The following is a 12,711-nucleotide window of genomic DNA, read 5'->3' on the forward strand; positions in this document are numbered from 1 at the left end:
TGTAGGGTTCTTTCTTATTTCATAAGATTTTGTAACTTTGCCTCTGGTGGCGGATTTCTTGAATCGTTGTATTGTTAATTAGTGAACCTTTTCTTCTTCGCTTTCAATTCTAATCTTCCCCAAAAAAGGATTAGGGTTCTGGTCTGAAAGAAGATATATCAAGTAAAGGTTCCATTTATAAAGGGCTCAAGGTCTTCTGTTTATTGCACTTTTGGTTTTAATCCTCTTTTTCAATATATATATATATATATATATATAAACTAGTTCAAATCTAAGGTTGCTGTCCTTGATTTTTTTTCAAAAATCTGTTGTTCTTGAATATTTTTTTGCAAAACCATTATCCTCTATTGAATCTGATCTTCTGATAAGATTTAGATTTCTTGAAGTCTTGAGTATAGTCTTTGGTTCCTTCAGCTGTTTCCGAAATCATTCTTAATCTTGGCTGCCTGTATTAAGTTCGAATGATTTAATTAATTTGTTGGGTTGCTACTATAAAATTCTTCGTTGTGTTAGTGGATACATTTTGGGACATTTATCGGCTGATCCAAGTATCGGGTAATTAAGTCTTATGCTGCTCCGTCGCGGTTCTATTCTTTATTATCTATGTCTTCATTACTTGAAGGCTGCCTACGGGGCTCTTGGTAATTGGTTGTCCTTAGCTTCTTCTTGCAAGTTGGGGAGTAATTCATTGTTAATCTTCCAAGTTCCTGCTGTAAGGATTTCCTTTCTCTCCTTGATTTGGTAGCAAGTTCCTTCATCAACGAGCTCTTGTGTCGGACAAGGGTAAACTGCCCGTTGCTTGAATACTTGGCCTATAGACAAGGGCTTCTTTAGTTGTTCTTGATTGGTTTATGTTACTTGATGATGTATTTCTTGTGTGTGTGATATATTTTTGCATCTATTGCTTGATTCGTGTTCTAATTAGGTATTATTGGCATCTTTATCTTACTGGTCGTGTTTGCTAGTTTTCGAATGTGGTTCTTTGGTCATTCCTTTATAGTGTTGTATCTAAATGGCTGGATGATAACATAGAACAATTAACTGTTTAATTGTTTAGTGTTCGGTATCTGCTTGTCTTTCATTGTGGTATCTGTTTTTTTGTTTCTTGTGCTGGTCTATTATTTGTGATTGATTACCGCTTTCTTGGCTCTTAGTGTCATCTGTATAGCATTCATGGTTAGGACAAAGGACATTTTAAGTACTAGAATCTTGGATTAAGGATTTTTTATGAGTAAGTGTATTGTTATAGTGTTATGGTTCTATATGGTTGTTGTGATTCTTTGATGACCAATTTATAGTATGCGGATGTTATGAACTTATGATTATTATGTGTCACTTAAATGAGAAAAATGTTGATCTTTGTCTTGTTTCATGTGTGGTGTCGTTGGCTGCACCATCCTGTGTTCTCACATTATTTGCTCATCTAAAGTCATATATGTCTTGGTGATTTTTTATGAGTGTTGTCTTTCAAGTGTTGTCAACATATCTATCTTGGTATATTGTGTGCATGCTTCACACTTGTTATGATTATCTGATTATTTGTGATGCTTTATATAACCTTTTTTGTTATATACTTATGTGGTTTTTAGACCGTTAACCCTTTAATACTTTTTTCACCTTTTCTTTATTACCTTTTATCATTCACCTTTACACTTATACCTCACTAAACCCCCCATATCCAACTATACCCATTCGGCCATTCAAAACCAACCAAACTATATAAACAGAGGTTTTGAACACCATTAAACTTTAAAACATTCCATTTCACCTTTTTTTTGTCACAAACTTTTAACCATCATAATTCTAATCACCTTTCTTCACCTATTCATTCCCATTCCCTTTTCAAATAGCCTTATGGTTATGTGTTGTCTGAATGTGGAATTTGTCAATCCTTGTGTTTTTATGTGCATTCTTAGCCTTTATGGCAGCCCCTCTTTGTGTGTTATATGGGCATTCTTAGCCGATTATGGCAGCCCCTCTCTGATTTGTTTTAGGCATTCTTAACCTTTTATGGTAGGCTTTTTCTATTGTTTTGGTGGTAATGAGTTGTGTTGCTCTGGTAACTATATTGAATTATTGTTGTTATAATGATGTTTGTTTAGGGAAATTTACCTTGTATCGGTTGTAGAACATGTACAACATCATATGTTCTGTTGTTGACCATGAGACTGCAGTCCAAATTGGTGCAGGCAATGATTGGAGTTTTTTTCTTATTTGGGTGTGGATACAAAGTTCACATTTAGTAAGGTGGTTTTTTACTTATAAGAAAACCGTTGTTTGTTTCTCTTTATCTTTACTTTAAGTTTACAAGGTGATGGATGTTTAATTTGGGCAAAAATTGTCTTTTTCATGATGAGGTCATAAATGTTTCCTCTTAACTCAAATTAGTCTTTATGTTCTTTACAAATTTGGACTATTTTATTTATTTGTGAAGTTGTAAAAGTTTTTGGTTAAGATGGATTAGTCATTATATTCCTCTTATTTGTGATTGATTGTTATTTGATGTTGTTTCCGCCTTGTGTGTTGATTATATTCTGGTGTTATTAGTTATTATTGTTGTTTTTCAAAAGGTTTTCTTCTCATAGACATTGATTGGAAGATATTCTGTTGATGATGATGTTTATGACATGATCTGGGTTGCTCTGTTGATGGTGATATGTGATAATCAGAGAAGTTTTCTATATCTCTGTCTATTTTTAAAATGACATGTCTATTCAATCTTGTTGTATTGAAAAAACTCTGGTTATATTGTGCTCATTGTTTAACATGAGATTCCTCATAGTTCCACGGGAATAGTTAGTGGCTAGATTGACTAGCTAACAGATTCTGCCATATGCGTTATTTCAAATATGAGAAATTTCAGTGCATCAATAAATTTGAAATTGAGATCTGTGGATTTGCTTTGATTGTCTGGATGTTGTTTCGACCAATATACTGATTTAGGCATGATGGTGTTTTGTAACTTTAGTAATAGGATCGAATTCGAGTGGTGGACCTTTTAGCACCCCCATTCACAATTTTTGTGATTGTACATGAACCCTTAATCCCCTTGTATGATTTTGGTTGTCACCCACCAATTACTTACCCTCACCCAATCATGGTCATAGTTCTCTGCCGAGTTTTTGGGACTCGTCTACCTTTTTAGGGTGTATAAAGCCGGTTTTGTTTGTATTTATGGATTGCTTTCATGGGTTGACTAGTTGATTATTGGGATGATATTAGGAATCTGAACGATGTGGTTGTGCTTTTGAATTATGTGACCTATATGTGCTTCAGTCTGTTATGTTTTGGCATGTTTAATCAGTTGTCTACCGGTGTAAGCTTTACACATGTTCTATATAGGATGCCCCAACTTGAAGATCTTGGTTTCCAGCTACTAGTAACTTCATTTTTACTTGTTTGGGAGTTGTTATTACAGTTGGTATATTGTTTTGGAGGAGGAAGGTGCTCAATAATCATTATGAGGTTAGGTTAGATTTTTAGGATTGCCATAGGCTTGATCTCTTCATTATGTGGATGATGGTTCTAGAATAATTTGTGGCTGCTAATAGATCCCATCCTTGTTTTAGCTGTTTATTCTTGAATGCTTCGTTTATCATATAAGGTTATGATTGATATTATAGTTTCCTTTCAATTTGACACTGGGGGATATCAGATGCTACATTTCCGCGGATATAACCCCCATCCATGATTTAGTCATGTTATAGCTTATGTTTGGAAATTGGACTTTGCTACATCGGAATTTAGTATGCTTTTTTCTTGGATCATTTGTCTGTTATTGTGAGTAAGGCTGGCATAACAGGTCACACGAAACCTGTTAAGACACGAACCTGTTAAGGACAAACACGAACACGACCTGTTAACTTATCGTGTCATTTTTTTCAAACACGAACACGACACGAAAATTAACAGGTGCACCTGTTAAAACCTGTTAAGAAGCCTGTTAACATATAATTTATAGAATTTTTGACTAATATTAAAAAAAGACCTTCACGATACAAAAACTCTTACAAATCTCAACTATTATATAGCGATAATAATCCTTACACTACAAAAGTTCATAGATATTTACTTTATAATAATCATATATCAAATCATAATATCAAATTCTTAGTATTTTATATAGATGTATAACTTAACAGGTCCTAACAGGTCCGGATCTGTTAAGACACGAATCTTAACAGGTCTTAACAGGTCCGGACCTGTTAAGACACGAAACCTGTTAAGGTCAAACACGAAACCTATTAAGAACAAGTCGTGTCGTGTCGTGTTAACAGGTTCCGTGTCAAAATTGCCGGCCTTAATTGTGAGCTTTAGTCATGCATGTATGACCATACTTAATGTTTAAAAAGTTGTAGCTAGTTGTGCTTAGATAGTCTACCCACCTTCATTGCGATGCATTCAATGATACTGTGCTTCCTGTAATCCTAAGAGTATAATTTCCTCCAGCTGCTCTGTTGTACTGCATATAAGGTGCCATAAAACATGAGTCAGAAGTTCTGAATTGATCGCCTAGTGTTTTCAGAATACACATATGGCATATTTATCTGTAGTCTCTCTTATCCTTTTATGTTACTTTGTCCACAAACATGAACAAGCTTTTACGTGCTGATTTTATTGCTTGGGAAGATGGCAATGTTTGAGACACATATGAATGGTTATGCAATTGTTTTATGGGCTTATGAATTTAAGATTGTTTCATATTGGTTTTTCTCTGTTTTTATTCAGGACCAAAGAGTGCCAAGGATTTTGAAACCTACACAAGTGACTTAGCGATAACCACTCTGCGTGCACACCAATTTTTGGTATTCTAGTATTGGTCATGGGGTGCGCTTGGAATGAAAATGTGTGTGCTCTGCAGTTGTATCCTTTCTCAGATGATGGTATGGGGTTGTTCTAACAACCACATTAAAATTACAAGTGTTGTGGTTTTGCTTTAGACTTCTGTGTCAGTGCTACCATGCCTTGGTAGTGTGCTAATCATAACTTTCTACCATTGGTTTACCTTTAGCCAAGTAAGACTTCTATATTTATAAACCATCTATCTATTTGGGTTTTTTTCGTCAAGATCTCTCCATATTCATGAAAGACCTGTACATGCCTCCTTTGTTAGTTCATGAGACATTAAGGTAAATATTATGTTCATTGCTGTATTATCTTATTAGTGCTTAAGATCCTGATGATGATGGAAGAGCAGTTGTTGCAGACACCTTAATTCCTACAATCCTACTGCATCCTCTGTTGTTTCTCTTAGTGGGGAAATGTTTTATATATTCTATAGTGATGCTACTATGGGATATCTTGCTTACATACCGGTGTTAGGATAAGTACCGCAAATGCCTATGATCTGTTTATAGAGGCCGCCAATTTTTTGGATATAGGTGATGCAGATGACTGGAGTTATTGGAGGTTTACTTCCAATACCAATTACCTTAATAATGGTAATTTGTCCCTTATAAGACACGTACAACAAAAACAAACATGATGTAAATAACAATTCTTTGTGAATGGGTTTTCGATATTTGAAGTTTCATGAATAATAGATTGAATCTTGTTTTTGTGATTGTTAAGGTGAAGCGGTGGGAGTTATGAAGCAGAAGAACAGGCAGTGGCTCTGGCAGACAAAACAAAAGCCTTTGAAGTATATGTGGCAAAACATCACCCATAATTCACAAGTGACTACAAAGTGTGTAACCATCTCAAACTCAGGATTATTTATTTCCATAAAAATGTTTAGCAGTAAGTACACATCAGCTTGCATTGATTGCAGGCATACTTTTGCAACAATGTAATTTATTGCCGGTGTGTTTATCTTCCTGGATGCTGGTATGGACTCGCTGGAAGTTGAAGAATGATATATTATAAATGGCAGGTAGTCATATTATTATATCTTTATCATAATTCTGTGAACCTTTTATACATTTTATTAGATTGGAAACATAAGGCGGTTTGGCTTGTCAGATTTGTCAAATGGGCAGTTTGTGATATGTTGAATCGGGTCAGGTTAAAATTACCAAATAACATGTTTGTTCCACTCTTTTTAGACTTTCAATCGACTGGCAGGTTCATATATGATCATAAAAGCTCTATCGTTAGATAATAATCTGATCTTTAAATGAAATTATTGCAACGTTAAATGCATCAAAAATTCACTCAATTATGTTTTTAGCTATTCGTTTTTATTTTACCCATTTGACGGATATAGAACATAGTACAGTATACCCTTTTCTCTTTTTGGCTATTCTTTTTTAAATTTACCCATTTGACGGATATAAAACATACCCAGTGACCCATTTATAAGTAATAGGGTCATTATTGACTTATTGTTGCCTCAGGTTACTTCTTGGTATTCAAAATTTCACCTCCGCCATCTGAATTGAGATTTAATATATGAAATTGAGTTTAATGAATCGACATCCTACTTGAGATCCAAAATTTCATCTTTGTAGTTTTGCTTCTTGGTATTCAGAAAACGGCCTCTATTCCCTCTTGATCGACACAAAACTGAACCCGATTGACTTTGAAACGGACCAAAAATAGCTTCTGAAGTTCTGTTGCATAATCTCAAAAACCACATTGGTCATGAATTTTCTATATACTTTAATTAATCTCCAGTCGTGTCAAATTATCTTATATTTAAGGCTCGGTTTTTCGTTTTCATGTATTATCCTAATAGTAACCCATAGGGATGACCAACCCAATTTCTAAGGCCCCTCTCATGTTTTCATCAAGTATTTGAGTTGTGTTATCCCAGAATCATTATTCCAGTGAGACTTTTCTTATACACGAAAAAACACAAATTTACTTGATAGTTTGTCTTGATACACATCATGAGCTGAAAGGCTCATAGTTTCATAGATTCAACAAAAATCACAATTCAGAAGCAAATTAACGACAATATTTTTTTATTACAGATCAATATAAACCTGTACTCGTACATATACAGATTTCCTTAACTTTGGAAAAACAATTTTTCACAATGCTCCATTCATTGTCCCTTACCACTTCACTTCTTCTCATCGCCAGTTGGATCACTCGACAATCCTTGATCCATCACTACAACAGACAAAAAACATAATGACTTGGTTATTCGAGAAACTCAAATTTATTATTTGAAACAAAGTGATTACACAAAAAATTCAATTACTAACCATGAGACGTTCCAAGAGCTCCTTGCGGTGCATCTCCTTTACCCCCAAACCATGAACCCGCCGCATCACTCAACCGCTCTATCACATTCTTATTTGCACTCACATTACTTGACTGCTGTTGCTGCCCATCAGTCCCCAACAGACTTTTAACTTCCTTATCAGAATCTGTTGCTATGGACCCTGAGTTTTTGACGTTTTCATGTGACTCGGCTGTGGTCGGGTTCTCTCCAGAATAACCAAATTTTAAAGCAATGGCGTCTTTGGCGACTACCGCCTGCTCTGAAAAGGCGGAAGCCATTGATGATATCTTTTCTGAGTAGGTACTGCTCTGAGTTGACTGGTTTCGTGCAAGGTAGTCACGTGGTAAATTATCAGGGTGCTCTGGATCAAACCTTTTTCGTTCGGGTACGGAATCTTGGGTACCAACTTTGTCAGACGAGTGTTGCATTTGTGAGAGTCCTGCTTCTTTGCCTCCTATTAAAATAATAACTTCCTTTGAATATAGAATCTTACCAAGGAAAATGAAACAAAATTGATTTAGGCAGTTAAATAATAGTTGTAGTTTCATTATTTTTTGTGTGTGTACCTGTATGTGTTGGATTAGTGACATTTGTCTCATGGTTAGCAGGATCCGAAACCAAACCTGAACCTGAACCCAACCCTAGAGTAGTAGCTATTGACGGTATCTTTTCTTTGTCGCTACTGCTCTGTGTTGACAGGTTTCCTGAGAGAGTGTCACCCGGTAACTTGTCACTGTGCTCTGCATTGAACTTTTCCCGTTCAGATCCAGAATCATGGATACCCATTTTGTCAGATGAGTGTTCCATTTGTGAGAGTCCTGCTTCGTTGCCTCCTGTTAAAATAGTAGCAACTTTCTTTTCATTATTGAATTTTACCAAGTAAAATGAAATAATTTCATTTTGGTGGTTATATACTACTTGTGGTTTCATGATTAATTTTTTTGTGTATCTGTTTGTGTTTGATTAGTGACTTTAGTCTCGTAGTTAGCAAAATCTGAATTTGAACTTGAATCCGAACCCAACCCTAATTGAGTAGTACCTATTGATGATATCTTTTCTGAGTAAAAACTGCTCTGAGTTGACTGGTTACCTGGAAGGGTGTCACGCTGTAAATTTTCATGGTGCTCTGGATCAAACGTTTTCTGTTCGGACCCGGAATCGTGCATACCCACTGTGTCAAACGATTGTTGCACTTGTGAGAGTCCTGCTTCCGTGCCTCCTGTTCAAATAATAACTCCCTTTTAATATTGAATCTTATCAAGGAAAATGACATAAAATTAATTTTGGCGGTTAATAACTACTTTTGGATTAATGATTTATTTTGTGTGTACCTGTATGTGTTGGATTAGTATCTTTAGTCTTGTAGTTTGCAGGATCCGAACCCAACCCTGATTGAGCAGTATCTATTGACGATATCTTTTCTTTGTCGCTACTGCTCTGAGTTGTCTGGTTTCCTGGAAGAGTGTCACGTGGTAAACTTTCAGGGTGCTTTGGATCAAACTTCTGTTCGGATCCTGAATCGTGAATACCCATTTTATCAAACAAGTGATGCACTTCTGAGAGTCCTGATTCCTTGCCTTCTGTAAATAAAATAATAACAAGTTCCTGTAAATATTGAATCTTGCCAGGGAAAATGACATAAAGTTGATTTTGGTGGTTACTAACTACTTTTGGATTAATGATTTATTTTGTGTGTACCTGTATGTGTTGGTTTAGTGACTTTGGTCTCATCGTTAGCAGGATCCGAACCCCAAGCCAACCCAGATTGACCAGTAGCTATTGGCGATATCTTTTCTTTGTCGCTACTGCTCTGACTTGACATGTTTGCTTCAAGGGTGTCACACAGTAAATTTTGAGAGTGCTCTGTATCAAACTTTTCCCATTCGGAACTGGAATCGTGGATACCCATTTCGTCAGATGAGTGTTGCATTGGTGAGAGTCCTGCTTCCTTGTCTTCTGTTAATACATAACAAACTTTCTTTTAATTTTTAATCTTTCCAAGGAAAATGAAATAAAATTGATTATGGCGGTTAGATAGTACTTGTGATTTCATGATTAATTTTTTGTGTACCTATTTCTGTTGCATTAGTGACTTTAGTCTCGTATTTTGCAGTATCCAAACCCGAACCCCACCCTTGCCCTGATTGAGCAGTACCTATTGATGATATCTTTTCCTTGTCACTACTGTTCTGAGTTGACTGGTTCCCTGCAAGGGCGTCACGCGGTATATTTTCAGGGCGCTCTGGATCAAACATTTCCTGTTTGGATTCGGAATCGTGGATACCCATTTTGTCAAAGGAGTGTTGTTCTTCTGAGAGTCCTGCTTCCTTGCCTCCTAATCAATTTATAATAACTTCATTTTAATATTGAATAAGGAAAACGATATAAAGTTGATTTTGCGGAGTAATTAATACGTAAGGTTTCATGATTTATTTTTTGTGTACCTGTATGTGTTGGATTAGTGACTTCCGTCTCGTACTTTGTAGGATCTGAACCTGAACCAAACCCTGACAGAGTAGTGGCTACTAATGGTATCTTTTCTGTGTAGCTACTGCTCTGAGTTGACTGGTTTCCAACTAAGGTTTCAGATGGTAACTTTTCAGGATGCTCTGGATCGTACTTTTCCTGTTCGGATCCGGAATCATGGATATCCGTTTTGTCAAACGAGTGTTGCGCTTGTGAGAGTCCTTCTTCCTTGCCTCCTGTTAAAATAAGAACAACTTCCTTTTAATACTAAATTTTAACAAGGAAAAATCACTAAAAATTGATTTAGGCGGTTAATTACTATTCGTGGTTTCATGTTTTATTTTTAGTGTACCTATATGTGTTGGATTACTGACTTTACTCTCATAGTTTGCAGGATCTACACCCGAACCCAACCCTAACTCAGATGGGTCATCCTTCATCATTTCTGTCGATTTCCCAGTAATGCTCTTCAATCCTCCATCAGTTTCATCTAGACCGCAATTTTTGAACGTGTCAAATGCATTTGTTCCTATCAAAAGTGAAAATAGGCAAGTCAAGTATTAAAAAAACCAAGAAAATGAATTGTACATTATGGTTTATTATATATAAGAGTTATACCATCTGTATCCTCGGTTACAGGAGGAGGTGTTATAGTTGGACTAGGGGCAAAAGGAACTTCCTCTTCCATCCCAGTTGGTTGTCCTAGTTTACTTTTCCATTTTTCTGGATCTACTTCCTGACCACCAACCCCAGACTGTCCAGACAAGTTGGTTCCATAAGCCCCATCAAGAACGCTCAGTGGCGGACTATGGCTATCCACTGGCTTTGCATCACGATGCTCGGTGATCTCCGATGGCCTTTCAAAGTTGCCCCTTGCTGGTGCCACCATTGCATCTGGACCACCCAAACCAACCTTGGACGAATCATACACTGCAAGTATACATAAACCCATTCACCAATTAATTTATAACTTGTACCATGGAAGTCATAAAATGCCAGCTAAAATAATTAATTCAATTGGATGGTTTCGTTTTTGAACGACTAATTAATAAATCCTAAACGAATTCGTAAACTAGTTATTACACCAAGATGCACGAGCCCAGCTTTGAACCTGGGTTTCCTCCAAAGAGACATTGGTCTCTTCCTAGGAGAGGATCCTCTGAAGCTGAAAGTAACTTCACTAGTATAGTTGGGTGGATCATGACTCTTAGATTAGAATCAATGGTCAAGATTTAAATATAATATTAATTTTGTTATCACCCATAAGTGGTGATGGCAATTCATATGTACTTAAGTTGTTGAAGTTGATCAAAATGTAACACTAAATTACTTGAACAAGATTAATTTGTGCTACACTTTTATGTATCTACCTACGTACTCAATATAACTAGTAGTAGAGCTTTGAATCGGGTACATCATACATAATCGAAACAACCACTACCAACTATTTTAAAAAGTAGACAACAAATCATACTAGAATTCAAGAAAAATGATAAAACTTACTTGGCGAACCAAAGACTTCAGGATCGTCAACAGTTTCGTCGTCCTCCTCCTCCTCCACCTCATCGTCATCATGTTGAGTGTCATTAGAGTGTCCATGGTTAGTGATGGTGTTTTTAAATCTCTTGGCCCTTTCTTTAAATTTCCTGAACACCGATTTTTTCTCTCCATGATGTTCCTCTTCATTATGATCATCATGACCGGTTTGCTGGCTGGTTAGCAATTCGTTTTCGTCGTAGTGATGGCCATGTGTATGTGGCAGCTGTGATTCCATTTTTGTAGTAGCTTTTGTTTTTTGGTTAGTACGTTTTAGAAGATATATGACCAGGACAGAGAGAATATATAGATTGAAAATTTGAAAGCGAAAATGAAAATGGTGACACATATACTAAAAAATGAACGTTGTCGACGGTTTTTTACATATGGATGCGTGACGTATGCTTTAATGTTGGGCGTTGTCGACAGTTTTTTTGTTTTTACAAATTTATTTTTATAATACTATAAGGGTGCCGCATATTGCAACAACAACGGTTTATAATTACGTGAGATTTTGTAACGATAATGCAAGCTGCTGTGTGTGTGAGAGAAAGAGGGGGAGGGAGAAAAATAAAAGGATATAATTTGTTATGGTTATTTACGGGTTGTTTGAGAATATTAAAAAGAATGTTGAATTTTCTAAAATAGGGTGACAGTTTTATAAAAGATTATATATATATATATATATATATATATAGATAGATTATAAGTGAAATTCTTTTTACATCATTTTAGTTTTCATTAAAATCCAGATTTATACCTAGTCTATAATCTCTTATAAAATAAATTGACTCTTTATTTTAGGAAATTTAACACTTTTTTCAATATCACCAAACTACCTTTAAGTAACCCTAACAAATATATTTAGAATGATTAGTTTTTACACCTTGATATTTTTTCCATCTAATTCTCAACTTATATTTAGAATGATAATCACGATTATATGTTTCATCGCCGCATCTTATGAAAGTATCCTAAACAGCCTGTATTAGCTGTTACGACATCTCACGCGTTATAAACTGTTGCCGCTGCAACTCGCGGACACCCTTCTAGTATTTTAGATATATATTTGCTCTGAAGTTTGTGAAATCACTATAAAATATAGAAAAAAGAGGGAAAACTATGTCAATACTTAAAAAAAGTAAATTCTTGGTTGAACTCACAACGCTTAATCATATAATACTAAAATCTTTTTAGAGGGGTATTTGGGATTGAGTTATAAAGTAATTATCTGATTATTGCGTTTATAAAACGCAAATAATCTAGAAAAGTGTATGTATGAAAAAGTGATTATCGGCTATGAAAACGCAGTTTTGAAGAAACATGTACCTACATGCTTTTCAAAACGCAGTTTTGAAAACGCATAATCTATTTTGAAAACGCGGATTCTGTTTTGTAATCGCAATACCAAACACCCCTTAGTGATATGTTTTCATATCAACGTATATCATTTAAAACGTCTATTAATGTTTCGCGCTCTTCACACTTTAAAACATTCAACATAGCATCCTACAACTATATGTTTTATTTATTTATAT

At 35.5% G+C, this 12,711-nt stretch overlaps 1 protein-coding gene and 1 long non-coding RNA gene across 8 annotated transcripts; one reads left to right on the forward strand and one right to left on the reverse strand.

Annotated features, from left to right (window-relative positions):
- The first annotated feature begins 403 nt into the window (after positions 1-403).
- Positions 404-10,257, forward strand: LOC122603420. 5 transcript variants are annotated; one of them, XR_006324454.1, is made up of 8 exons: positions 404-783; positions 4,729-5,015; positions 5,166-5,441; positions 5,572-5,686; positions 5,771-5,872; positions 8,912-9,585; positions 9,658-9,849; positions 10,025-10,257. It is a non-coding gene; the product is annotated as an uncharacterized LOC122603420 (long non-coding RNA). The 5 variants fall into 5 exon arrangements; XR_006324455.1 differs by having other exon boundaries at positions 4,729-5,486; XR_006324453.1 differs by having other exon boundaries at positions 4,729-5,441.
- Positions 6,801-11,492, reverse strand: LOC122603419 (low-temperature-induced 65 kDa protein-like). Of its 3 annotated transcripts, none has more exons than XM_043776114.1 (11): positions 11,141-11,492; positions 10,256-10,567; positions 9,990-10,166; positions 9,616-9,873; positions 9,327-9,506; positions 8,870-9,127; positions 8,503-8,751; positions 8,262-8,390; positions 7,738-8,004; positions 7,152-7,625; positions 6,801-7,056 (listed from the first exon to the last, which is right to left on the reverse strand). In XM_043776114.1, exons 1-11 carry the CDS (start codon positions 11,409-11,411, stop codon positions 7,007-7,009), a joined length of 2,625 nt encoding a protein of 874 aa, XP_043632049.1. In that variant the 5' UTR covers positions 11,412-11,492; the 3' UTR covers positions 6,801-7,006. The 3 variants fall into 3 exon arrangements, with proteins under 3 accessions (XP_043632049.1, XP_043632048.1, XP_043632047.1); XM_043776113.1 differs by having other exon boundaries at positions 8,870-9,124; positions 9,243-9,506; XM_043776112.1 differs by having other exon boundaries at positions 9,243-9,506.
- Positions 11,493-12,711: the final 1,219 nt, after the last annotated feature.

The sequence above is a fragment of the Erigeron canadensis genome, chromosome 6 (genome assembly GCF_010389155.1).
Source record: "Erigeron canadensis isolate Cc75 chromosome 6, C_canadensis_v1, whole genome shotgun sequence".
NCBI classification, from domain to species: Eukaryota; Viridiplantae; Streptophyta; class Magnoliopsida; order Asterales; family Asteraceae; genus Erigeron; species Erigeron canadensis.